Below are 26,577 nucleotides of genomic sequence, written 5' to 3' on the forward strand. Positions count from 1 at the left end.
GCAGGATCTGCCTGTCTACATGGCCTGCGGCACCCAGCACAGATAGGATCTTCCTGTCTACACTGCCCACAGCCCCCAGCACAGGCAGAATCTGCCCATCTACACGTCCCGCAGCCCCCAGCATGGGCAGGATCTCCCTGTCTACACGGCCCACAGCCCCAGCATGGGTGGGCCTGGGTCTGCCCGTCTACACAGCCTGTGGCACCCAGCGTGGGCAGGATCTGCCTGTCTACATGGCCTGCGGCCCCCAGCACAGACAGGGTCTGGGTCTGCCCGTCCACATGGCCCACAGCCCCCAGCACAGACAGGGTCTGCCCGTCTACACAGCCTGCAGCCCCCAGCACGGGCAGGGTCAGCCCATCTACACAGCCCGCAGCCCCCAGCACGGGCAGGGTCTTGGCCTCTCTCCCCGCCTTGTCAGGACCTGGCAGGGCACCCCGCGGGGTTGGTGGCAGCCTGGAGGAGAGAGGCGGCCCCAGGAGGGTCCCCATGGCGTGCCCTCCTGCTGCGGGGTGTCCCCACCGTCCGGGGCCGCCGCAGCCTGGGGTCAGGGCGGGGCGGGCGGCAGCGCGGGGGCGGGCTCGGGAAGGAGGCCCCCTCACCAGGCCCTGGCCTGCGAAGCTGCTCTAATGCTCTCTCTCCCTCTCCTGTCCCTTTTCCTAGTCCCCACCGAAAGGTGCCACCATCCCCTACCGCCCAAAGCCCGCCTCCACCCCTGTCATTTTTGCAGGTGGTCAGGTAAGAGCCGACCCGCTCGCGGCCTCCACTGCCAACCTCAGCCTCTTACTGCAGCCCCCGCCGCTGCCCGTTAGTGCACTCAGGTTTTCTCCCCTGTCACGTGCACGTCTCCCACCCCACCCGCGCTGGATGCAGAGCTCTCCCGGCCCGCGGCCTGGCGGCTCGGGGCAGGGGCGGGGGGGGGGGCACCCCGCGGCGCTGGGCCCTGGAAGTGTCCTCCCCCGGGCCGGGCACAGGAGGACCGCGCCCCTGCCCAGGCCCAGATCTAGCTTAGCGGAGGGGTGGGGCGTGCCCGTGGCCCCGTGGCTCCGTGGCTCCAGGTTGAAGCAGCTGAGCTGCAAGAGCAGGGTCCCGTTCCCCCTGGAGCACACGCTCCACTGTGCGGGGGTGCCTGGGGACAGGGAAGGGGGGCCCAGCCGGGCGCCCCGCCCTGCCCCAGCCAGCCGGGCCGGGAGCACCTGCTTGCACACCTGCGGCTGTGCCCAGAGCCGCTGGCCCCCTCCCCCCGCCGGCCCGGAGCCTGGGCGGCCAGGCGTCGCCGGGAGATTTGCATCCGAGGCCGGCAGTTCATCAGCGGGGCCTAGAGAGCCGGGGAGAGGGGCGGGGCACGCCTCCCCGCGAGGGCCCACCCGCCATCGGGCACCCGTGCCACACACCCCGGGGTCACGACAGCGGGGGTGGAGGGCCCCGGACGACGCCCGGCCGGTGGTGCCTGGAGGAGCTCTGCGTCCAGCTGGCGGTGACGTGTGTCTCTGTTGGAGGGAGAGTGAAGACGGGGAATTTTCGGAGGTGACCCAGGTCGGGCGGAAACGGTCATGATTTTTTCATTGACAAAGTCAGATAAAAATCTGTCTGCATTTTAAAGGAATCTTATCAGATCCTCCAAACGCACACGTTAGACGAGGGGCAGAGACCCCCACGAGCAGCATGTGGGCAGCTCCCCACAGGGAGTACGTGGGCGCTGCCCCAGGGCCTCCCTCCAGCCCCCCGCCCCCCCGCCGAGGTCTCCCGGCAGCCCTGCCCTTGGGCTGGACCCTTCACGTCGCTGTGCCCTCCCGTCACAGCCCCATGTTGCAGGTCAGAAAGGGCCAGAGGCACCGAGGGGCACCCAGACAGTCCAGTGGCCTGGACCCAGACACGTGAACAAACCCACGGTGGCGCCACGTGGCAAAGCACAGGCCTTCAGCCCAAAGGGAGGCGCCTTAGCACAGTCGGGGGCCCAGGAAGCCATGGGAGCCCAGGGCGGCCAGGCCACCCCCGTCATGGGCACTTGTCCCCAGGCTGTGCTCAGGCCATAGGCACCTGCATCTGTGCCCCTGGGACAGTTGTTCTCGCCAGTGGTCCTTCTCGGCCCTGCGGGGACAGAGGAGCCACGGCACACGCTGAGAAACGGGGCGTGAATGCGATCTGAGCCCGGCCCTGAGAGCCGTGGCCTGCACCTCGCTGTGCCGGAATGCGCGCCTCTGGCCCTCCAGGGCCCGGGAGGCCCACCGGCCAGCAGGTGCCCGCCAGGTGCCCGCCAGGGGCATCAGCCCTGCATCACAGGCAGGTCACACGGGGTGACGCTTCGTCCAGACTTTTATACCTTCCCTGTGTCCAGAGAGCCCGGGAGAGGCTCACGCCTCAAGTAGAATTCAGAATTCCCTGGGTAAGAGCGAGCCAGAGACGCCCGGGCAAAGAACTGCCCTGCCGGGAAGCGTGTGCAGCTCACGCGGACGTACGGGCCCCGACCTAACGGGCCTGTGGCAGCGGGCGTGTCCCGGGGCCGTTACAGGTGGTGACACGTCGGAGCAGGTGCCTGGTGGCACCTCCGCAAACCGCAGGGCCACGCCCCTACCTCCGTGTGCACAGCTCCCCCCTCACCTGGAGCATCTGATAAGATCCCTCTACCCCTCGGAACGCCTCTGGCGACCGTGACGTGCCCGGGGCTCCCCCCGGTGCTCCCTGCAGATCCAAAAGCCATGGTTTGGCCGCACCTTGGCCCCGCCCCTCGGTGTGCGGTCCCCAGACGGGACCCTCGCTGACCTGGGGTTCCCCTCGGGTGCACACGTGGACACGGGGCGGGGGGACGTGCCCCCTCGGGCTGCAGCACAGAGACCCGCGTGGCGGGCCCCTGAGCGCGGCTGCCCGGGGCTGGTGTGGCACGTGCCCCGTCACGGCCCGCGAGGCCTGGCAGCAAGTCTCCAGTCTTCACTCTCCCTTCACACCTGTGGTTCGTGTGTTTCTGGCCGTGAGTTTTGGGAGCATCTCGGCTGGTGGACGGTTGAGGCAGGAGGGGGCGGGCAGGCGGAGGGGGCCCAGGCCCACGCGGGCGCCGCGGCTGGTGGGGCCACCGCCTGGAAGGTGAAGCCGGGGGGACCCCGCTGGCCCCCCGGGAGCCGTCCCTGCGTGTGCAGGTCGGGCCTCCTGTGACGGGGGCACTTTTCTTTCTTCATCTGCTTCGCAGAATTGGTTTTGAGTCACCTTTTAGAGGTCCTTCGGCCTGGTTTTCTTGGGATAAATACTTTGTAAAAAGTTGATGACGAGTCAGAGGGTCAGTAACTAGCGATCCCGGCAGGGGTTTGGTTTTAAGAACCTCGGGGAGTGGGGAGCCGCCTGGCGCTGCCCGCTCCTGCGCTCCTGAGCTCTCGGGGCTGGGGGTGGGCGGCTCCCGGCCCCCGCCTGGCTGTAGCTCCAGCCGCCCGCCCGCCCGTGGGTGCCGCTGAGGCCTGGCGCCAGGACACCCCCCAGTCTACACCTCCCGGTGCCCTGGGGGTTCCGATTTTGTCCTAAGCTACTGGGGGGCAGGCAGAGATGCGTTGTGCGAGGGGACGCTCTGACCTCGGGGCCTTGGGCCTGCTCACGGGAAGCCCCATCCCCGGGGGAGGGCCGCCGGTGGGCGCACGCGGGGCTGGCAGCTTCACGACCTGACCGTGTGTCTCTCTTTCTAGGCCTACACGATCCAGGGACAGTACGCCATCCCCCACCCAGATGTGAGTCTCCACTCTGCCTCCCTCGCCTTCTCTTCTCATTACCGTTACCCACCTGCATGCTGCTGTTACTTGCTACTAATATTAATATTACGCAATAATATTAATACCGTTCTCTCAATGTTCCTGACCTGTGTCGTATCCATATGACCTTGAGTAACCTTTAACCTCTTAGCACTAATTCTACTCGTTTGGAGGACTTGGCCTGTTTTCAAATTGATTTGATCGTTGCTGCACTCTGGGGCTTTCCTCCGCACACAGGGCCTCAGGCGGTGGCTGCAAGGCTGCTCTGCCCGTGGCACCCGCCCGAGCGGCCAGGGACAGGGGTGCCCTACAGCCACCTGAGAAGTTAGATGACACGCTGTCAGCCAGGTGCTCTAAGAGATGCGGGAGGGGACGTTTGAACGTCTGGTAAAGCTAGACTTTCCCCCTGGGGAGCCCAAGGTGCAACAGCACCCCGCACCCCCATTCCCAAGGACAAAGCCAACAGAAGGGCCTTGGCTTTCGTCTGAGGGCTGAAGCCGCGTGCTCCGCCGTCGGGGCCTGCTCAGCCGCCCTGAGTGCGTCACAGTCTGCGTGGAATCAGGGGTGAGGATGGGGACACCCGGAAATGCACCGTGGGGTGCAGGGGGCGGGGAGACAGTGTGCAGCAGGTACAGGGCAGCAGCCGTGATCCACGGTTGTCTCTCCACAGGGATCTAGATGCGTGCGGGGCTGGGGCCAGGATGCCTGCGTGAGCCGGTTGTGAAGGGCGGGTCTGGGGAGGGAGGAGGGGACAGGGCAAGGCCGGGAGGAACTGGGGATCCGCCTTGGCACTGCTTTCAGCAGGTGCGGCGAGCCTGGCGTGGGGAAGCCCTTCCTTCTCTAAACCATTCTGAACGTTGCCGGACTTCACAGCCTCCCTGTGAAAGCGCTTCCTGCGTGTGACCTGAGACTCGCGGGGGGGGGGGGGGTGGCGCCAGGCGGGCGGGCGTTGGCATCGTCTGCAAACCCCTGTGCGTTTGAGGTGGGCGAGTGCTGACGTGGCAGTGAGCCGTCCGGGCAGAGCAGGCGAGGGCTTCTGGAAACTCAGCCAGGCTGAGTGAGAATGTGGGGGACGCGGGCCGTCGGTTCAGTACCATCGCGGGGAGACCTCCTGCCCTCGGTGGCTTGTGGGCGGTGCCAGTTCTGTCCACCTGTTCACTCCCATCCCACAGACGGCCCCGAGTGGGGGCGATGGGAGGCTGGGATGCAACTCGGGTGGTGGCACAGTCTTCACTTAACGTGGGGCCGGGTGCTCTTGTGCCCCCTGGAAGTGCAGGTACGTGTGCAAGGGCAGATTGGAAAACCTGGCTTGTTGGCTTTTTCAAAGCTCAGGAGACACAGTGGTCAGGCCCCTAGTAAAGGGCAGTTGACCCCAGGGCACAGCTCTTAGGTGGGGCCTGAGGTTTCCTGCAGCCCCTGAGCCGACAGAGGAGCATTTCTGGCCTGAAGTCCCAGGTTTGTGGGTGTGCACACCTGTGTGAGGCTGAGGAACTTCAGCCTGGCTGATTGATTTTTATGTTAGTTGGTGGTTGTGTCTTCCCGCATGATTTTCTCAGAATCTCTTAAAAGTGGGTAGTTCTGCAGGCTTTTTTCTCAGACCGATCAAACTTCTAAGTGTTGCATAATTGCCTCCTTACGTTTGGTAGAGACCCGAGACACTGGGCTATTCTCATGGAACAGCCCTCTGTGCAGTGTAGACCGGCCCCCGCGGCCGTGCAGCTGCTGGGACTCTATGGTGGGAGCTCAGAGAATGTGTGAAGCCTGCAGGCTCGCGGCGTTGAAGACGGGATGCTCCATCCAGAACAACTGTCTGGTGACATACATGATGATGGCCAGGAAGGCAGCGTTTATCTGAGCTTAGCAGTCAGTAGGGATTGTAAAGGCTTGGTTTCCTAGAACCCAGGTGTCATGCTGGTAGGAAGCGGTACCTTATTTTGTAATAAATACTTGAGTCACGGTGGCTGACACGCCACCAGGACCCTCAAGCAGCCTGTGGGAAAACCGCTTTCGTAGAGCCGAGCACTCCTTCACCTAGAATGAACCTGTAAGTGTTTCGTCCTTGCCTGGTGCTGAAGAGCGTGCTCCAGGTCACCCTCCCTGTGGCCTGGCCAGTGTCCCTGCAGGGTCTCGCCTGCCACTGCCACTCACTCGTTTTGCCCCAGTCCTCCCAGACGTGCCCTGGAGAAGCACTGGGACGCCGGGTGTGGGGAGGACGGCCTCAGCCACAGCCTGACCACCTGGTCCACTGAGTTCAGATGTGGTGGAGGAGGCAGCAGGGACTCAGATGCCGGACTGCCTACCCCCCCCACTCCCCAGCCCCCCCAGGACCTGTGGGACCCCAGGAACAGACATGCGGTCACACGGGAGGGAGGGAAGAGTCAACCTCAAGCCGCCCCCCATGTGTGATGCTTCTCTGCCACTCGTCAGGGTATCCAAGTCCCTCCTGTAAGCCCCCCTCACCCAAGGGGCCCCAAAAGCTAGCCGAAACCCAGCCTCGCATGGGAGGTGACAACTAAGGGTTTGCGACCTCTGCCTCCCACCTGGGCCTGGCACTGACTGCGGGGTGGCGATCGGGACAGCCCCCCAGTTTCACACACAAGGGAGTGGTGGCTTCAAAAGCTCACCACCAGAGCTGAAGAGCCCCGGTGGTGCCCAGCGTCCAGGAGTCCAGGCAGTATGTTCCTCAGAGTAAGCAGTGGAGACGGCAACATGGGAGTCACAAGTGAGAGACATCGGTGGGAAGATGCACGTTATTAGGTCCTCTGTGGGCAGTGTTTCCTAGATGTCTGCTCGCATTTCGCTGTGGCTGTGGAACCAACTCCCCGAGGGCTGCCGCTCACCTCCTCCAGAACCCATGGGGAGGGTGCAGAGGCTCCCACACCTTGCGGTGGGAACCCCGGGGAGAGGAGCCAGCACACTGAGCCCACCGGCTGTTGGGCTGCACCTCTGCCCTGCTCTTCCCTCCAGGACCTGCAGCTCGGAGTGGTGGGGAGGCACCCACACACCCGGCCCTGACCCCCGGGGTGGGAAAGCAGGAGGCCCGCCCACTCGTGTCTCCCTGCCCCCACTGCGGGTGAACACAGCCAGCCCCCTCTCCTGCTGAGCCTCTGGGTGCCTGGCTTCCTCGCCCCAGCCCGCCCCTCCTCAGAGGCAAAATCTATGTTTTCATCCCATCGGAGCCCCAAGAGGTCATCACACAGAGTGACGGAAGATTCTAGAAGATAAGCACTGAGCATTTCTCAGAATCAATAAAAGAAGCCAATCCTCACATTGAGGAATCCAAACAAACCCCAAACAAGATAAATACAAAGAAACCCACTTTCTGTTTATCAAAGTAAAACCACACAACATCAGGACCAAAAGTAAACCTCTCTAAAGTTGTCAGAAAAGGAAGGTTACAGAGGAGCAAGAGAGAAAGCGAGGGGACATCGCATCAGCCGCCCCGGGAGCCAGAAGGTGGTGTCACGACACAGAAAGTAATGGTCAACCCAGGCTTCTGTTTTAAGAAGATCTTCCAAGGACCCACATCCAAGGATTTGCAGGCAGACAGTGGTGGCCACCGGGCCTGTATGGGTGCCCCTGGCCCTTCAGGAGGACAGTGATTGCGGAGGGAAGCCTGGAGACGAGGGACGAGGGGCTTGTTTCATTAACACAGGAATAGGCCAGGAACTACCGATGGTTGTGACGACGCTAAAATGTGAACGTGTCGGTAAAGGAAAGCAAAAATTGTCTGTAAAATCAAGGCCGTCTGACCTGTGGGATTAACATAACAACAAATGGACAAAAACAGGAGATGTAGGGGATCCCTGGGTGGCTCAGTGGTTTGGCGCCTGCCTTTGGCCCAGGGTGTGATCCTGGAGTCCAGGGATCAAATCCCGCATCAGGCTCCCAGCATGGAGCCTGCTTCTCCCTCTGCCTGTGTCTCTGCCTCTCTCTCTCTCTCTCTCTATCATGAATGAATGAGTGAATGAATGAATGAATGAATAAATAAATAAATAAATAAATAAATAAAGCTTAAAAAAAAAACAAAACAGGAGATGTATGCTTCAGTGGGCCAAGGGGGTCTGAGCTTCCTGGAGGCCAGGGTGCCATCCCAGAAGAGGCGGATATGGAGTTTAGACCTTGAATGTGCGCGTTAAGACGTCAGAGTGACCACTGATGGGTAACAGCTTACTTACATGACTGCCACCAGGTGCAGAGGGGCCAGGGGCAGGGGAGACTGGTCTGTCCAGGTCCCTCCTCCTGTAACACGCCTATCCCGTCAGGACAGTCACAGGTGCAAAACAAAATAAAGTGGCAGAAATTAGTCCCTTATACATGTAATTGTGATCAAAGTAAAACCAGTGTTCCAGTTAAAAAAGGGCTGTCTGACTAAAAAAGAAAAAAAAACAGCCAAAAAAAAAAAATTAAGGGGCAGCCCTGGTGGCGCAGCAGTTTAGTGCTGCCTATAGCCCAGGGCGTGATCCTGGAGACCCTGGATCGAGTCCCACATCAGGCTCCCTGTATGACGCCTGCTTCTCCCTCTGCCTGTGTCTCTGCCTCTCTCTCTCTCTCTCTGTCTCTATGAATAAATACAAAATCCAAAAGAAAAAAAAATCAGTCTTTCAAAAAAAAATTAGGTTTTTAGACAAATAGCAAAACGGGAGAAAAACTCTAGCATTTTTTTATCCCAAGAGACACACCTAAAGAATAAGGACCCAGAAATATTGAAAGGATAGAAAAAGCTCTCATGGAAAAATACTAACTGAAAGAAACCCCTGTAACTTGGCAAATTCTTCTTATATCCATGTCGAATCAACCAAAAAAAAAAAAAAAAGAGAGAGAGAGAAAAGAAACCTTACCTATCAACATTAACGTTGGGGGGTTGGGGGGGAGCAACAGGACTTTAAAGCCAAGTCTAAAAAAATAAAAATAAAAAAAATAATAAAGCCAAGTCTATGGTTTACGTCTCGATAAAGGCTCAGTTCCCCCAGAAGACACAAATTCAACGCTTGTATGCACCTGGAGCCTATCTGCAAGTTCATGTAGAGAAAAGGTAGCAAACGTGAAGGGAATTTGACAGACGTAGGGAGCCTGCACCGAGCTCTGCTGTGACTGGTGTGGATGGAACACATTTCTACACGACGTTGAAGTCCATACTGGAGGCGTCTACACAACTGGATCGCACATCACGCCATCGAGAACACCCACGTGTCCCACACTGGAATCCCACGGGCTGTACTCTCTTACTGCAAAGCAGTTAATTACTGACATCAATAATTAAAAGATGAACTCTTTAAAAAACAAAACTTGTTTTTATTGAAAGTTAAAGAAGATACGGACACCTGGGTGGCTCAGTCAGGTGAGTGACTCAGGTCATGACCTCAGGGTCGTGAGATCGAGCCCCGCAGAGGGCTGAGATTCTCTCTCTCTGCTCCTCCTCCTCCACACATGCTCGCTCGCTCTCTCTCAAATAAATAAACCTTTAAAAAAAAAAAAAAGTTGAAGAAGACCAAAAGATGAAAAAAAGGGGAGGGGGACATACCAATTTCATGGATAGGAACATGAAATATCTGTAAATGGTCATCCACGTGGGAACAAAGACCCGAACACTTGTCACACAAGACAGGAAAACAGCACCTTTCAAGGAAAATAGAGAAGATCCCTCTGTTCTCAGGTCCAGGAAGGGTTTTGTAAGCAAGACAGTGAGCACAAACCACCAAGAAAATAGTAACGAACTGGACTCCATTAAAGTTTAAAAATCATCTTTTCTCTAAAGACACCAAAGGAGAGTGGGGACAAGATCTTTTCAGCACAGACAACTGAAAGAGGATTAGCATCCAAAATATAAAAGGGGTTTTTGTGAGTGAGCGGAAGTGAACCCAGGAGAGAAATGGGCGGAGACAGAAGCGTCTCACGGGAGGGGAAGGCGTGAGCACAGCCAATGCCACACGGTGGCCCGTTCCTCACGCTGGCCCGTGCGCGGTGCGCCCGCCTCGTGGTACCTCCACGCTTGTGCACCTGCGACGGTAGGTGCATTTGTCTGCATTTAGCGTCTGTCTGTCTGCCCCAACCCAACATCCAGTGGAAGAGCTAAGGGGCAGGGAGCCGCCCGTCTCACGACACCCTCCCCTGCGGCCCCTCCCGCCATGTGCAGGCGCTTGTGAGTGCCCGACGGCTGATGGTTTAAGGGCAGAAATAGCTCAAAAAAGCAGGAGTCCTCTTAGCACTTCTCGTGCTCCTCCCTTAAGACACGTAGAGATTGCATCCCAAGGAGGAGAAGCGCCGGACAAAATAGGGACGGAGCCAAGACCAGAGGGAGGCCAGCTGACATCCGTCACCGGGCTTCCCCTCTGGCCACCCGCCCCCCGGACTGATGTCAATCCAGGCGCCAGCGTGTGCCCATCCAGTCTCCCCAAGACGTCCCTGCCTCCACGGTGCCTGGGTGGAGGGAGCGTGGCCGTTTCGTCGTAAGCAGCAGCCAGTGCATGGCAGTAGGAGGACGGGCGTAGGGCCTGCGGGCGGCGACTCCAGCACAAGTGCACGGCCGCGGGGAGCCTTCCTCTTGTGTGCCTGTGACGCACGTGGCCGTGGGCTCTGGAGCAGGCCCCCCGCATGCACCCCATCCCCCTACCTGCCAGGGAGGCGATGGACAGACCAGGGGAGCACCCGAGGTCGCGGAGCTGTGGACAGGTGCGTGGGGAGGCCGCAGGCTGCTCACGATGGTGGTTGTCCCCAGCCGAGGTGGACAACACTTCGTGGCCGGCCGTTTGCCCGCGTGACCCCACAGATCAGGACAGGGGCCTGTGGCACCAGACGAGCGCACCTCCACGAGGCCGGTCAGTGCTGGCGCTGCCCCAGGCCAGGTCCGCCGCCAGGGCCCGGCTCTCCCCGCTGTCCTGAGCGACACGCAGCTGTGCGCCTGGGCCTCGGGACGGACGGGAGAGGACCCGCCCTCGGGAGGAGCACAGAGCAGCAGGGCCAGGGCTGCCGGGGCCGTGCAGGTGCCCTGGGCAAAGGGCTGGAGCCCGCAGGGGGTGGCCACGCAGCAGGCCGCCCCCCGTGTGAGCACCGTGATGGCCCCCCCGCCCGACAGCCCTGAGCCCCCCTGGCCGTCTCCGGAAGCGGGCTTCCTCCTCCATCCTGGGAACCTTGTAACCTTAGCCTTGCTTCCAGCCCCGCCGCGCGTGGGTTCAGAGCGCAGCCCGCCGGGTGTCCTGACGTGTGCCTGCTACGCACGCGGCCCCTGGGGCTCCTGGTCCCGTCCAGCTGGGCACGGGGTCAGGGGACCAGGTCTGTGCGCTCGGGCCCCCGGCAGCACCTCAGCCACAGACAGTGCCACCCACTCCTCGTCCCCCGTGCCCCGGGTACCTTAGGGTATTTGCCACAGCTGCACCCACAGGGCAGGCCAGCGGGCGGCGCGTCCGTGTCTGTGTTTGCGTGGGGCTGCGTTGCTGACAGCCAGGGCCTCCCGCTGCCCTGCTGCTCCGAGGCGCGTCTGAGAAGCCCCCCGAGTGTCTCGGGCACGGTCGCCGCCTCCCTGACACACTCGCGTCGCAGCGGGGATGCCAGCTCCCCTCTGAGTGTGCCCTCCCTCCAGGCGGGAGTCCAGGGCTCGGGGTGGGTGGGCCGTCGGGAGGGCGTGAGCAGCTACGCGCGTCCCAGGGTGTGCGGTGCAGGCCCGGCCGTGAGCTAGGCCTGAGGACTCCCGGCTGAGCGTCCAGCTCGTAGCCCTCGGTTCCCAAAATAGGGCCACTTACTTTTACTTTCTGTTCTTTCGGGTTTCTCCTTAAGAGGCCAGGGTGAGCGCCTGGGTGGCTCAGGCGATGGAGCGCGTGACTCCCGACCTCCGCTCAGGTCGTGATCTCAGGGTGGTCCACGCTGGACGTGGAGCCTGGTTAAGAAAAGGAAAAGAAGTGAGGCCCAAATAGCAACGGAAGAAAGCTCCGGGGCTGGGGGTCAAGGGGACAGAGTGACCCAGTGGGCACGGAGGACGCAGGTGAGCCGACTCCAGCAGCCCTGGCTGCCTCTTGGAGGCGCTGCTGGCTGCGCGGGGTCCAGGGCTGGGGCGGGGCCGGGTCACCGGCGCAAGCTCTCTGCGGGGACCGTGACCTTCCAGCCCCTGGGGCCGGCGGGCCCTGCCCGGGGGCTCTCAGAGCCTCCCCAGGGAGCCCGGGGGCCCACGTGCAGCCCGGGGGTCGTGGCCGCCAGGTGTGTGCGAGCCGCCAACGAGCCGGGCAGAGGAAAGGACCTGGGTGCGCGCCCGCCCAGCGGCCCATTGGTGTCCCAGGCCAAGTCCTTGCGTCCGCTGCGTCTGCCATGTGTCCGCATGGCCCCCCTCTATTTGTACAACGTTCTGTTACTGCCGTTTTAATTTGGTGTGACTTGTGCTCGATGACAATAATCTTCTTAGCTCTCGTGTCCCTCCTACCCCAGCAGTTGACCAAGCTCCACCAGCTGGCCATGCAGCAAACCCCCTTTCCTCCCCTCGGACAGACCAACCCCGCTTTCCCCGGTACGTACCCAGCTGCCCTTTCTGACCTCCTCTCTTCTCACCTGGGGACTCTTTCTGAACTGTCATTATTCGGGGCGGCGAGCAGCGCAGGTACAGTTCTAGCTGTGGACGCCAAGGACGCAGTGTAGACACGCGGCGGCGTGCACGCCGCAGAGGGCCGGGCGGGAGCTCTGCGTGCGTGTGTCTCCCGCGGGAGGCTGGTCGCCTCCCTCTGGCCTTGTGGCCCAGGGACCTCCGCTGCCCACGGGCATCCCGGGGCGCCCGGCTGAGCGCATCCACTTGGCCACAGCCCTGAAGCCTGTTGTCCCCAGGAGCCGAGCTCCGACAAGCGGACGGGGACGCCTTTGTGCAGGAGGCCGTGCACGGCCCAGGAGTGACACCTGCCCGGGACGGCCGCCGGCCCTGCCCCGGGGAGAACTGAGCTGCGCCAGCCCCCGCCCAGGGCGCGGTGGCCCCCGGCACCCCACGTGGCCCCGGGGTGGGGGAGGGCCTTAGGGCGGCGGTGTCTCCCTGGTGACGGCAGGGCATCGCCGCGGCAGCCGTGCAGGTGACCGCTCGCTGGACGCATGGGTCAGCCGTGCATGCGCCAGTCAGATTTTGAGCTTCCCTAGTTGAAGTGACCTTGCTTATCTCCTTGAGGGCAAACATTAAATCTGTCTCTTCTTTGCTCTCCAGGAGAAAAGCTGCCTTTACACTCCTCCGAAGAAGCTCAAAATCTGATGGGCCAGTCGTCAGGTAAAACGAAGCTCGCTGAGCGAGAGAGCGCAGGCCCAGGAGGCCGGGCACCCGCCCCTGCTGCCCCTGCTCGGGCTCAGGGTCACCGGCCGGGCGGGAGGAGGGGTGCGGAGGCCCGACTGCCTGTGTGCGGACGTGAGCGCCTCAGTGAGGGGTGGCGGGGGCGGCGGTGCTATCGGGACGGAGCCCGAGCGCCGGCGCCACGTCCGCACGCACACCTCGCAGCCTCTGCGTCCGTGAGCGGGTCTGCCCCGGGCGCCGTGGGGTGCAGGTCGCAGCCCCGAAGGCCCCGTGCGCGGGGTGGGCCAGCATCTGCTGTGGGCAGCACGCACGTGGGGCCGCGGTACAGGAGGTGCCGTGTGCTTCGCAGGAAGGGATTTCCCAGGAAGCGCGGCACACGCTCAGGGGCAGGGCGCCCGGCCGGGTTGGTCCCCACCGGCTGGTCACAGTCAACCCCGGGGCTGGGGCAGGGCAGGCGCAGGTCTGCAGAGCCCGGGACGCCGCGTGTTTGGGGAGTGACGCCACTTGAGAGCTCGTGGAGGGGCGGAGCGGGTTCCACCCCGGTCGGCCAGGGCAGGGGTAGGTGTACAGCTGCAGGGGAGGGCGGCGGGCAGTGCTTCCACCGTCAGGGCCTCGCTGTGCGCCCCAGGCTCCCGCTCCGATGCTCCGTGCGCCCCCGAAGGGCCCCATTTCAGTGCAGCCTTTGATCAAGCGAATGCAGAGCGTAAAGAATGAAAAGACAAGACGTTCTGATTATGGAAATGGGTGTCAACCCTTATGACGGCCACAGCCGGTGGTGGTGACAACACGTGTGCCCGTCAGCCCTCCGCACCTTATCGGTGATTTCTTACGATTACCCGGGGCTGGTGGGACCAAGGGCCTGGCTTGCCCGGGACGCAGCCCCCGCCCCGCCAGCCGCCCACCGACCCCGCCATGGCTCCCGCAGCACCTCCGTGGGCCTCACGGACGCGGGACATGTGTGCACATGGCCTCTTTAAGGCGTCCCTGGGATGACTTCCCACCCCGGGGGACCCACAGGGAGAGCACGGGGCACACACACACAGACGTGTCCCGCGGTGGCCGCAGGTGGAGTAGGATGCGTGGTTCCCGGGACAGCGTCACTGATGCTCCCAAAGCAGGTGGGGCTCGCGGGCCGAGGCTGGAGTCCCGCCCGATGTGTGCGGCATCCGCGGCTGGTGACGGGGGCTCCCCGCCGGGGACGTGGTCCTCAGGTGCAGGGGCGCCAGCGGGAAGCAGCTGCGCCCCCGACCCAGCACGTCGCGCTCAGTTCCCTCTTGAAAAGAAGCCTCGTACTTTCCTCCGTGGGTCGGAGTACACCGAGGCGAGCGGACACGACGCTCGGCCTCCGCCCTCCCGAGGCAGGCTGCCGAGGTCCTGACGGGACCCATGCAGGACGGAGGACCTCTCCTCCGAGGTCACTCTCTGCGGAATGCGTATAGACGGTCGGACAACCAGATAGCTGCACCGAAAACGTCTCAATGGGAACAAGATAAAGGACAGAAACTCCGGGTGTGGTTGCGCGAAAGGAAACGACAGTTCAGGACGGAGGGGTTCGCCCAGCACTTGCCCCTGACGCCCCCAGCACGGCGGGGCCCGGTGGGGACGCTCCCGGCAGAGGCTGACGACCGCGGCGCGTCTGCTGCTGGGGACACAAGTGCGGGAGGAAGACGCAGGGAGAGGGGAGGAAGGGTGGGCGTCCGACTGCGTCTCCCCAGGCCTCTGGGCCTGCGCACAGTGGGCCGAGGGCCAAGGCAGAGGCGGGAACCAGGAGGGGGACAGGAGGGGGCTCGGGCTCCGGAACGTTCTGACGGTATGAGCCAGACTGCGACGGTGGTCCCGTGGGTGGGGGCTGTGGGGCCTGCAGGGAGGACGGCGTGTCCGCTGCGGGTGGACGAGGAGTCGCGAGGGCCAGGGCAAGGGAGCCCGGATCTGTCGCCCCCGATGGTAGATCTCGCCCCGCGAGAGGCGGTCTGTGCTCAGAGGGGACACCGTAGACCTGGGAGCTGGGGGCCTGGCGGCCGGGGAGGCCTGTGTCCGCACCGAGCGGGAGTGCGCGGCCTCCCCGCAGGACAGCGCCGTGGGGCCGGGCCGCGGAGCGCGTGGTGCGGGGCCCCCAGGGCCTGGAGGGTGCCCGAGCCGTGCCCGGCTGCTCAGGAGTGGGATCCCCACGCGCCCAAAGGGAAAGCGCAGAACATCTACTACATCTGCTGGGTTCTGTGTCCTGGCTGTGAGGGGAGCGGGGACGCCAGACCTCGTGTGGTCTGACACCGAGAGCGCACAGGGCGTGTTGCCCCTCCGTGGGCCGCGTGGGTGGGCGCCGGGCGCCGTGTGCACAGCCTGCTGCCGCCTGACCTTGTCCCCTTCTGTACCCAGGTCTGGACGCCAGCCCCCCGGCCAGCACTCACGAGCTCACCATTCCCAACGATGTGAGTATGCCCGAGCCTTCACCCTCCCCAGCCTCACCCTGACCCCCGCCCTGAGCCCCGGCCCCAGCCCCCGGCCCTGACCCACCAGCCCCAACCCCCAGCCCGACCCCTACTCCTGACCTCCAGCCCTGACCCCCCAGCCCCGGCCCCTCACCCCTGATGCCCAACCCCAGCCCCTCACCCCTGACCCCGAGCCATGACCCCTCAGCCCCAACCCCCAGCCCCGACCCCTCACCCCTGACATCCAGCCCTGACCCCCCAGCCCCGACCCCTCACCCTGACCCCCCAGCCCTGACCCCCCAGCCCCGACCCCTCACCCTGACCCCCCAGCCCTGACCCCCAGCCCCAACCCCTTACCGTGACCTCCAGCCCAGCCCCTTACCCTGACCCCTCACCCTGACCCCCCCAGTCCCAACCCCCAGCCCGGCCCCTCACCCCTGACCCCCAACCCCAGCCCCTTGCCCCTGACCCACCAGCCCCGACCCCTCACCCCTGACCCCTGACCCCCAGTCCCTATCCCTCACCCCGACGCCTCACCCTTACCCCTCTCCCCTGACCCTCAAGCCCCACCCCTCGCCCCTGACAAGCTCTAACTTCTCATCTGTGACCCCTAATCCTCCAGCCCTGATCCTGCAGCCCTGACCCCTCACCCTGACCCCCCAGGCCCAATCCCTCAGCCCTGACACCCCAGACCTGATCCCTCACCCCTGACCTACAAACCCAACCCCTCACCCCTGACCCCAGCCCAAAACCCCAGCCCTGACCCCTCACCCCTAAACCCTCACCCCTGATGCCCCAGCCCAGACCCATCACCCCTGACCCCCAAGCCCAACCCCTCACCCTGACCCCCTGCCCGACCCCTCAACCCCTGATCCGCCAGCCCTAATCCCCAGCCCTGACCCCCAGCCCCAACCCCTCACCCATCACCCCTCATCCCGGACTTGCCAGCCCTGACCCTCACCCCTCACCTCTTACCTGCCAGCCCCAAAACCCCAGTCCTTACCCCCAGGCCCCAACCCCTCAGCCCTAATCCCCCAGCCCTGACCCCTCACCCCTAACCTGCCAGCCCGGAGCCCTGACGTGCCAGCCCCCAAACCCCAGTCCTTACCCCCAGGTGCCAACTCCTCAGCCCTGACCCCCAGACCCTACCCACCTGGGCCCCCTCCTCTCCCTGCCCACGGTCGGGTACAGTGGCCCTGAGAAGCACGTGATGTCACAGTCCTGGGACACTCGGCAGGAGAGGAGCCAGGGGACCTCAGGGTTCATCAGCAGGCAGGTGCCGAGCTGGCTGGGAAGGCTGCCCCCCCGCCCCCCGCTGGCCCCTGAAGAGCAGGTGGGGTCTGCTGAGCAGGATGCCACGCGCTTGCGGGACGCCCGTGCCCGGAGCCCACATCCAATCCTGCCCAGGGCCCACCCAGCTCGCGGCCTCACGGGCCACCCTGCCCAGGCTCAGCCCCACCCGCCCCGTACCCCGAGCGCACGGACTCCCGCTGGAGCCCAAGTCAGCGGGGTGGGTGGGGGCCGTGTCCAGGGGCAGCTGCTCGCGCCGGGAGGCCGGGACGTCCCGGCCCAGCCTCTTCCTGGACAGGCACAGGCTTGTGGCTGCGGGGCGGTGGCCGTCCTGTGCACACAGATGAGCAGGAGGGCAGGGGGCGGGCATGGGGCCCCTGGTGCCAGCTGCAGGGGATGTGCTCCTGCGTCTCTACGGGAGACGGTTCTGCTCTTGGGAGCTCCCGACACCGTCCCCCACGTCACGATCTTGGTGGGCACACCTCGCCCGTGGGAAAGGCGGGGCCACGCCCTGCCCGGGCCCCCCCGACCAAAACCGCTTCCCTGATGCCGGGCCTGCCTCCCGAACGTGGGATGAGCCCGGAGAGGATGAGGCTCGTCTGGAGAGTGAGCAGCAGGCCTGCTCCGTGCCCTGGGGCACACGGTGCCACCTTGCACGCCGACCGCCCTGCCAGGCCGCCCCCAGGGCCGTGCGCCCCTCAGGAGGCTGCCCCAAGGATCCCCGGGCTCCGAGCTGGCGCTTCTTGCGGGGAGGACTTGGTGACAGCACGGCAGGGGGCTTTCTCGTACTCACCTGGCCCCAGGGGAGGCGTGTGTGCATCAGACGTGCATCTGCCACGACACCCGTCTGTGTCCCCGGTCAAAGCTGTGCTAAGGGAAGTCTTGTTCACACCTGTGTCGCCAGCGTAGGGCCTTCTGGACGACAGGGTGCATGTGGGAACCCAAACCACGCGTAAGTTCCGCAGCACAGCCCCCTGCGGGCGTGGCGACGGGGACCCAGGCCGGGTCAGGGCCGGCAGCGTGTGTGGGCAGCCTCGGGTGGCATTCCTCGGCTCCCCTGGCCGTGGGTTCTGTGGCTGATGTCACGGTCCCTGTGTCTGCGGCTGCCCCACACTTGGCCCCGGCCCTGGTCCCAACCCCAGAACCACCCAGAGATCTCAGGGCTCCCATAGGCGGCTCCAGGACGAGAGCGGGATAGGTGTGTCCCCACATCCTCTGGGGTGCAGCTGTGAATCCGGCCAGGAGGGGCCACGGCTCTAGAAAGTGTCTCTGTGACTTTCCTCGGGCTCCCCGTGGACGCCCGCAGGGTGAGAGGGGAGAGCTGGGTGACCGCGGGTCCCCCTGCGGTCAGGAGACCGGTGAGGCCAGGTGCAGGCGCCTCCATGCCCATGGCTGCAGGGCAGGGCTAGGGGGGCATGACCTCCGTGCCCACCGGGTCAGAGAGGGAGAGCGTGGACACCCGCCAGCCTTCCTCAGACAGGTTCCCCGGAGGAGACACGAGCCGCTTCTGCCCGAGGCTCTCAGCCGTGACCACTCAGCCAACAGTACTTGCACCAAAGGGGAAGGTTCTGGAAGGGACATTGGGCTGCCAGTGGCCAAGGAAGTGTGAGGATCCTCCGGAGGGCTGGCATCCTCGGGGGGCTCAGCCGGCCCCACGTCCCCCTGCCGTGCCTGGCGCGTGGGAGGGCAGCCGTCCAGGGTTCTCCACGGCTGGAGGACAAGTCAAGGATGCAGGCGGGGACCGTAGCAGTCTCCCTCACTGACCTCGGGGCCAGGCCCAAGGATTGGAGGGGCCTGGGGGGCGGGGCCTCGGAGATGGGGCGGGGCCTACGAGCTGGGATGAGGGCGGGGCCTGGGAGGTAGGGCGGGGCCTAGGAGATGGGGTGAGGGCGGGGCCTAGGAGTGGGGGGCGGGGCCTGGGGATGGGACGGGGCCTAGGAGATGGGGTGAGGGCGGGGCCTAGGAGTGGGGGCGGGGCCTGGGGATGGGGCGGGGCCTAGGAGTGGGGGCGGGGCCTGGGGATGGGGCGGGGCCTGGGGGTGGGGCCTGGGGATGGGGCGGGGCCTAGGAGTGGGGGCGGGGCCTGGGGATGGGGTGGGGCCTAGGAGATGGGGTGGGGGCGGGGCCTAAGAGATGGAGTGGGGGCGGGCCTAGGAGTGGGGGCGGGGCCTGGGAGATGGGGTGGGGGCGGGGCCTGGGAGATGGGGTGGGGGCGGGGCCTGGGGATGGGGCGGGGCCTAGGACATGGAGGAGGGCGAGGCCTAGGAGATGGGGGAGGGCGGGGCCTAGGGGGTGGGGCCGGGGCGGGGCCTAGGAGATGGGGCAGGGCCTGGGAGGTGGGGGGCCTAGGAGATGGAGTGGGGGCGGGGCCTGGGAGATGGGGGGGAGGGCGGGGCCTAGGAGTGGGGGCGGGGGCGGGGCCTAGGTGTGGGGCGGGGCCTAGGAGGGCAGGTCCTGGGGATTGGGGGCGGGGCTTAGGTTTGGCGGGGCCAGGGAGATGGGGCGGGGTCTAGGAGGTGGGGGCAGAGTTTAAGAGGGGGGCGGGGCCCTGGGAGGTGGGCGGGGTCTAGGGGGTGGGCGGGGCCTGGGAGATGGGGCGGGGTCTAGGGGGTGGGCGGGGCCTGGGGTGGGGCGGGACCAGGAGATGCTGGTGGGAGGTGGAGGCAGCTGGGGTAGCCCAGAAGTGGAGGTCACCCGAAGGCCGAGCTGCCCCCGCGTGGGTCCAGAGGCGTCTGTAAACGGGCTTCCTTCCTGCCACCGCCGCTCGTGGCCCCAGCACCGCCGTGTAACACCGGCCGCGTGGACAGAGGGTGGACACAGGTGCTGGGAGCGAGCTTCCCTGCAACCCGGCCTGCTCCGTGCCCGGCTGTCCCCACACAGCTCAGCGGGCCGTGCCCCTGCCCCCGGGAGCCCTGGCTCCTGTCCTTCTGGCTGCTTGGTTCTTGACCGCCCACTCCGCCCGATGGCCCAGAGCAGCCGGGGGTCACACGGTGGGAAGGGAAGGGAACGTCTGACATGTCCTCAGAATTTCACCCAAGTTCATCAGAAGACAGGGTTTTGGGCGGCAGAGAGCTTTAATAAACTCTGGCTTCACACGAACACTCCTTCCTGGGGATGCAGCCACCTGCTCCCCGTCTCCCAGGTCCCCAAGGGAGCCCAGGCGAGGTGACGCGGCCGGTGCCTTCCCCTTTGGGACTGGTCAGGACTCATTGCAGAGCCCGGGCGTCTGCAGCCTCACCCCCCGCAGGAAAGCCTCCTGGGAGGGCAGAGCTTGGGGTGGGGTGCACACCAGGGCTGCTCTGTGCCCCTCCCGGGCCTCCCCAGGCTCTCCGCTTGGGGTGGGGAGCCCCTCTCTGAGGAAGTCCTCCGTCCTTCCTTCTAGCTAATAGGCTGCATAATTGGACGCCAAGGGACCAAAATCAATGAAATTCGACAGATGTCTGGAGCTCAGATCAAAATCGCCAATGCCACAGAAGGGTCATCGGAGCGCCAGATCACCATCACGGGGACCCCAGCCAACATCAGCCTCGCCCAGTACCTCATCAACGCCAGGTGCGTGCCCCCAGGGCCCCGTCCTTCATGCACTGGTTGAGCAAGACGCTCAGAGGGACTGGCTAGCCATGGCGGGGGCCCAGACCAGGCCCGTCCTCTCCAGAGGCTTCGCTCCGGGCTAGGTGTGGGAGTGGGATGTGATGGACTCGGTCTCCACGCAGACTGGGGGCCCCGCACCCCCTCTGCACGTTCACACCTGACCTTTCACCCTGGAGAGTCTGGTTCCTGGAGAGTCTGGTTCCCGGAGAGCTGTGGCACCTCGGCCCGGGCCTGCAGTCAGCCTCGCACTTGGGTAACTGGGTCGCGTAGTTTCAGGGAGCACGTTACTGGGCCACCCTGCCCTCACGTGGTTGTAAAGACGCCGCCCCCACCACCCTGAGCCCTGCAGAGCCGCAGACCTGGGAACCGAGTGAGGGTCAGAGGTTACGTCTAGGGCCCGGTGACGTCCTGCAGCTTCCCCAGCCAGGGACGTGTTGGAGAACACAGTGTGACCACACCTGGGGTCAGACCCTCGTCTTTAACTCAGAATATCGAGTCAGGCCCCGGGGAGGCGCCTCCACTCCACCCCGTGGGCCACGCGAGGCCGGCCCCTCCCGAAGCAGCTGCTGCAGAATCGGTCGTGGGCCTCTGCGTGCCCAGGTGGTTATTGTCAGGCCCCTGATGCGGTGACAGGGACCCGGTCCCTGGTGGGGCCTCCTCCCTCCGCCCCGCCGTGGTCTCCAGCTCTCGGCCGCGCATCTCACAGCCAAGAGGGAGGTGACGCTGAGACGGGGGGGCCCCGCCTCGCTTCTGCTCCCGTTTTACCAGAACACTGTGACCTGTCTCCCCTGTGCCTCTGTGTCTTGCAGGCTGACGTCTGAGGTCACCGGGATGGGTGCGCTCTAATCTGCCGACGGCCTCCACTCCGTGAACCCTCACCTCCACCCGCTCGCACACTCTGTACAGACCGCCCACCCGCCCTTCGTCACAAATATAAATAGAGGTTTTCTTTACTAACGAGAGTAATCTATGCCATAGACATACACGCACCGACAAGGCGGCTCTATATTAGATCTGTGTCAGCTCCAGGCTCTGTCCCTGACACCTCTCGGAATTAATTTATGCTCGTGTGTTCATGCATTGGCATGCAGTGTTAATTCTTTTAAATGCTTCGGGGGCGCTCCCATCTGTGACATTTTAGAAGTACCGTCCCGTAGTGTCAGTGTACCTGTTTAAGAATTGGTTTGACCTTTTGACAGCACCTCCCACAAGCCGTCTGTCCTAGACCGCCTAGAACTGTGGCTGCTTTGAGCGGGTCCGCTCCCACCCAGCGCCCCTGCCGACCCCGCTCCCCGAAGCCTCTGTTCGCTCAATCCACGTGTCCGCACAGGTCTGCGCGGGGGGCAGGACGCGCCTGTCCTTCTGGTCCAGGGAGGAGAACAGAGGACAGGGTCCTGGGCCAAGGTGCAGGCGAGGTGGGCGCTGGGGTCCTGAGGTCACCGAGCTGTCGCGTGCGGGGATGCGACGTGGGCCTGCAGGCATCTCCAGCGTGGCGGGCCAGGAAGCGCCTCTGCACCACGTTGGAGTTCAATAAATGTTGTGCGCTGCCCCTCACTGGCTCTGGCTCCTGTCTCTGCCCCCGGCACCAGTGGCCCGTGCACACACGCGCACACGCACACGCACGCGCACGCCCTCCGGTGGCCTCCTGCCCAGAGGAGCGGGTTCTTTCTCACACAGGTTGGGATCTCGTCCCCTCCCCTTTTTAAATTTAAGTCTGACTTGCAAGGTCCTTCCAGTGCTGCTTTTGCAAAACTACAAGGACAAATATGAAAACGCTGCCTCTGATTAGAACTCAGCCCTCGCACCACTACCGTGTGTGCCCAGCTGGGGCGTGTGCATGCTGCACCAGCTCCCCGTGCGGCGTGCAGGTGTGCCCACCTCTGCTGCCCCTGAGGGCCCTCTGTGCCTCGGCTGGGCACTGAGCTCTGGGTGAGACACGGCCCCAACCGTGCCTCGCCCCCCCACAGGGCAAACCCGAAAGGGCCGGGGCCCCGGGCACACATCCAGGAGCCCAGGCTGGCTCTCGGCCAGGAGCCCGCCCCGTCTGCCCGGTGTGGCCAGGCCGCCCGGCCCAGGGTGGTGCTCAGGGCCCAGATGCTGGCGGGGACGTGGGGGACCCAGGCCCTCCTCCGGGTGCAGGGCAGTGGGTGGCCAGTGGACGGGTTGGATAAGCGTCTCAGAAAGCAAACGATGCCGCGGAAGTAGGACAGAGCCATGGTGGGGAGGGCGTCGGAGTGCAGTGTTCCGGGCAGGCAAGGTGAGGCATTCTGGAAAGGCGGGCAGGTGGGGGGCAGGAGCCTGTGCAGGTAAAACGGGGGGACGAGTGGGGCTGGCTGAGGGCAGAAGGCCACGGGGACTGGCGGGAGGTGGCACCCGGGCAGGGAGCGCCATGTTCTGGAAGGCTCCTGAGGCAGAACTAAGGCTTCCTAAGCGGCCAAAGGGGCCGAGGAGGGTCCAGGCGGGCAGGACGGCATCGGCCAGGCTTGGGAAGGTCACTCGCCCTCCGTGGGCGACAGGGCTGCGCAGGGCAGGAGGGTCCCACGGGGCGTGCGGGGGATGGGGACCTGGACCCGACCTGCTGCTCCCGGGCCCGGCCCAGGCCGCCCTCCTGGTCTCTCCTGGAACACGGCCTGGGGCAGAGCCGGGGGTAAGGGGCTCCCGGCGCCGGCCCCCCCACCCGGCCTGCCCGCTGTGAGCAGGGGAACCGAGGCTTCAGGAGCCGGGGCGGGCACCTGGGGGCGCAGAGCCTGCGGCGGACAGGCCGGCCAGTGGCTGCAAGGGGCACCCCGCGCCCCTCAGCTCGCGTTCAGGGTGGGAGCCGGGACCCAGCAGCCCCAGGGACTGCGCCCTTTGCACGCCCCGTGCGATCACTCCCGCGTGGCCTCAACGCCCGCCTGTGAGCAAACTTGGGGGCGGGTTCACCCCAAGAAGTGGGGTCCGGCCGGCGGCCCCAAGGTTCGCAGCTGCGGCCCCTGCGGCCCAGGTGGGTGATGGGCGGGAAGGCGCTTGGGGTGCTGCCCAGGCAGCCTGCGTCATCGCAGGGTCTCGCCCGCCCCAGAAACTTCCAGGCTTCTGGCGGAACAGGGGTGCGGTGGGAGGCCTCACCTTGCAGCCCTTCCGGGGCCAGAAAAAAATTCTTAAAACATACAGAAAATCTGAAAAATTTTATGATGAAAACCCTTGAACCATCCACACCAGGCTCACTTTAGTTCTGCATCTGTCTGTGAATCGCTTCCCCCCTCCCTCCCTCTCATCACTTGAAAGGACTTTGTAGGCGCCCCCGGGTGGCTCAGTGGGTTAGCGCCACCTTCGGCCCCGGTCATGACCCCGGGGTCCCGGGATCGAGTCCCGCGTGGGCTCCCTGCATGGAGCCTGCTTCTCCCTCTGCCTGTGTCTCTGCCCCTCTCTCTGTATCTCTCTCTCTTTGTGCCTCATGAATAAATAAATAAAATCTTAAAAAAAAAGGACTTTGCAGGCACCCCGACAGCCCCCCCGAATGTGAGTGCCACCCCCCTTTTCTCCCCAGGACAAGCCATGCTGACAGCACGGACTTACAGTCACAGCTCAGGAATCTAGACTCACGTGGCCTCCACCGTGAGGCTAACGAAGGCCACCGTCGCCCAGCGGGGTCTCCCGGCCACAGGGGTCCTGCCTCCAGCCCCCGACCACATCGCAGAAGGACCCTCCCGGGAGAGCATCACAGGGACAGCTCCCCGCGGGGGTGGGGGGGTCCGTGGAGTCCCCGCAGCCCCGCGACCCGGGAGCCCAGACACGGGCCTCACCCTGATTTCCCGATCCCCCCGAAGGACGCTGGTTCCACGCGCCCCGACCGGCCCTGCTGCCCGGGGACCCTGCCTGGCCTTGCTCGGACTCGCCTGTGGTTTTGTGGTGACTTGTCCCGGATCGCAACTCTCCGCTTTTCCTGAATTTGCCCATTTTGCAGGTAAAAGGCCTGACAGACAGTTTTACGTCTGAGGTAGACGTCGCCTGCCTGCACCGGGCCCCCCGGTTGCACATGGGTCGCAGGGCCACAGGGCGAGGCCAGACAGGAGGCGCGTCCTCCACTCCCGCCACCTGGGCTCCTGGGCTCCCGGGCTCCCGGCGTCTGCGCTGCGCCCGTTGGCTGCGTCCTGGGCATGAGGCCCGCGCCCGTGGCCCCCGGGGTCCCCGCATCCTCCCCCCCAGTTCCCGGGCCACGGGGCCACGTGCAGAGCCACACACGCGGGGACAGGCGGCTGTCACTCGCGTGGCCCCAGCGAGACCCTGCAGCCGGGGGTCCGCGTCCTGGGCAACCGTGGCATCGACGCCCACGGCCACCGGGCGTTTCCAGCCTCCCTCGTGAGGACCTGGGTTTTCGGGCCGAGCATTGCGGCCCCGGGGTCCGCGAGCTGCCACGCCGCTGGGCTGGCTGCTACCGCAGTGCGTGGGGCGGCCCTGCACGCGCTCCAGGCCGGCGCGTCCTCCGTGGGGAGGAGGCCCTGACAGCGCTTCGCCGCCTGTCAACCGGTGCCGCGTTTTCATCTTGATGAGTCTTAACTGTTCGTCGTACATTCTGGATGCAGGTCTCCTTTAAAAAAAAAAAAAAGATTTTGTTTGTATTTATTCCTGAGAGACCCAGAAAGAGGCAGGCTCCCTGTGGGGACCCCACGCAGGACTCGATCCCGGGACCCAGCGTCACGGCCTGGGCCCAGGCAGAGGCTCCGCCGCTGAGCCCCCGGCGCCCTGGACGCACTTGTCTGGTCGGACCCGGCTCTGCTGCTAGAATTTCCATCTGGTTCTTCTGATGACTTCTTTCCTGGACCAGCGCCCTCCTGCCCTGACGCCGGCCGGGCTCCCCCCGCCCACTCCGCGTGCTCACCCCCACCTGCCACCTGCCACCTGCCACCTGCCCGCGGCCTTTCAATCCTCGGGGCTCGGCGGCTGCGAGGGACCGGGGCCTCCTGCGAGTGCTGGCGGGCGCTCGGCGGCCCCACGACCACGCTCCGCGCGGGCCCCCCCGGCCTCCAGGCCCTCCCCGAGTCTGCAGCCCGCGTACACCCGGGGCACCGGCCCGGCTCGGCCCTGAGGTCGCCCGGCTCCTGAGCGGACAGGCACCTCGTCACTGCTCCGTAGCCCACGCCTGTGGGCAGAGTCCACACTGTTGGGGTTGGACTAGGGGTTAGGGTTAGGGTTAGGACTAGAATAGGGCTAGGATCAGGGTTAGGGGTGGGGTTGGTGTTGGTGTTGTGGTTGGCTTAGGGTTAGGGTTAGGATGGGGCTAGGATTAGGGTTGGGGTTGGGTTTGGACTTGAGGTTAGGGTTAGTTCTAGGATTGGGCTAGGATTAGGGTTAGGGGTGGGGTTGGGGTTGGTGTCGTGGTTTGGTTAGGGTTAGGGTTAGGGTTAGGATAGACCTAATATTAGGGCTGAGGTTGGGGTTGGACTTGGGGTTAGGGCTAGGACTAGGATTGGGCTAGGATTAGAGTTAGGGGTGGGGTTGGGGTTGGTGTCGTGGTTGGCTTAGGGTTAGGGTTAGGATGGGGCTAGGATTAGGGTTGGGGTTGGGGTTAGGGTTGGACTTGAGGTTAGGGTTAGGACTAGGATAGGGCTAGGATTAGGGTTAGGGGTGGGGTTGGGGTTGGTGGTATCGTTGGGGTTAGGGTTAGGGTTAGGATACGGATAAGATTAGGGCTGAGGTTGGGTTTGGACTTGGTTTTAGGATTAGGACTAGGATAGGGCTAGTGTTAGAGTTAGGGTTGGGATGGGATTGGGTTTAGGTTTTAGGGCGTTGAGCCACTTCACAGTTTGACTTGAGAGGAGCCATCGTCTAGAGATATTTCTGTCATAGAAACAGGCAAGTGCTGCAGGCTGTTTTCACCTTCAGGATGTAGATATTTTTGTATATAATTTTTCCTGATGTTTTCACTGTATCACATAGGTTCTAGTGTGCAGTGTTTTTTTGTTATATATTATTTTCTAAATAGCCTTTACCTTTGGGAGATTTCTCCTCTTAAAAATAGTGAATATTGGATAGTAGGAGTCTTTGAGTTGGAGCGCCTATATTCATTATTAGTGCTCTTTGAATTTTTTCACTCTTTTGGTAGAGAATGTGGTTTCTTAGTTTGCTGAGGTTTCCTCTTAAATGATTGAAAAGTACGTCCTTTTCCTCAGGGTGAGGAATTCTCGGATGAAAGTGTTTATAATAATGATCTAAGGAATCCATCACCCTAAGCGCACAAAGGTTTTGTTGCCCTGAGTAGCCACAGAGATGACTGGAGTTGTGCTCTGCCTCCCTCTGTCTGGACTGAGAG

At 63.9% G+C, this 26,577-nt stretch overlaps 1 protein-coding gene across 22 annotated transcripts in view; it reads left to right on the forward strand.

Annotated features, from left to right (window-relative positions):
- The window catches only part of PCBP3 (poly(rC) binding protein 3), a 250,340-nt gene extending 228,498 nt beyond the window's left edge, over positions 1 to 21,842 (forward strand). For 9 of the 22 annotated variants that reach the window (XM_072807227.1, XM_072807232.1, XM_072807234.1 and 6 more), the window contains 7 exons: positions 664 to 807; positions 3,669 to 3,710; positions 12,147 to 12,225; positions 12,901 to 12,960; positions 15,355 to 15,407; positions 20,080 to 20,249; positions 21,098 to 21,842. In XM_072807227.1, coding sequence (XP_072663328.1) covers positions 664 to 807; positions 3,669 to 3,710; positions 12,147 to 12,225; positions 12,901 to 12,960; positions 15,355 to 15,407; positions 20,080 to 20,249; positions 21,098 to 21,134 — 585 coding nt within the window. In that variant the 3' untranslated portion in view covers positions 21,135 to 21,842. Of the gene's footprint in view, positions 1 to 663; positions 808 to 3,668; positions 3,711 to 12,146; positions 12,226 to 12,900; positions 12,961 to 15,354; positions 15,408 to 20,079; positions 20,250 to 21,097 lie in introns of those variants that run through there. The other 13 variants (XM_072807237.1, XM_072807238.1, XM_072807247.1 and 10 more) reach the window with 10 other exon arrangements.
- The last annotated feature ends 4,735 nt before the right edge of the window (positions 21,843 to 26,577 follow it).

This window comes from Canis lupus, chromosome 30, assembly GCF_048164855.1.
Source record: "Canis lupus baileyi chromosome 30, mCanLup2.hap1, whole genome shotgun sequence".
In the NCBI taxonomy this organism is placed as follows: Eukaryota; Metazoa; Chordata; class Mammalia; order Carnivora; family Canidae; genus Canis; species Canis lupus.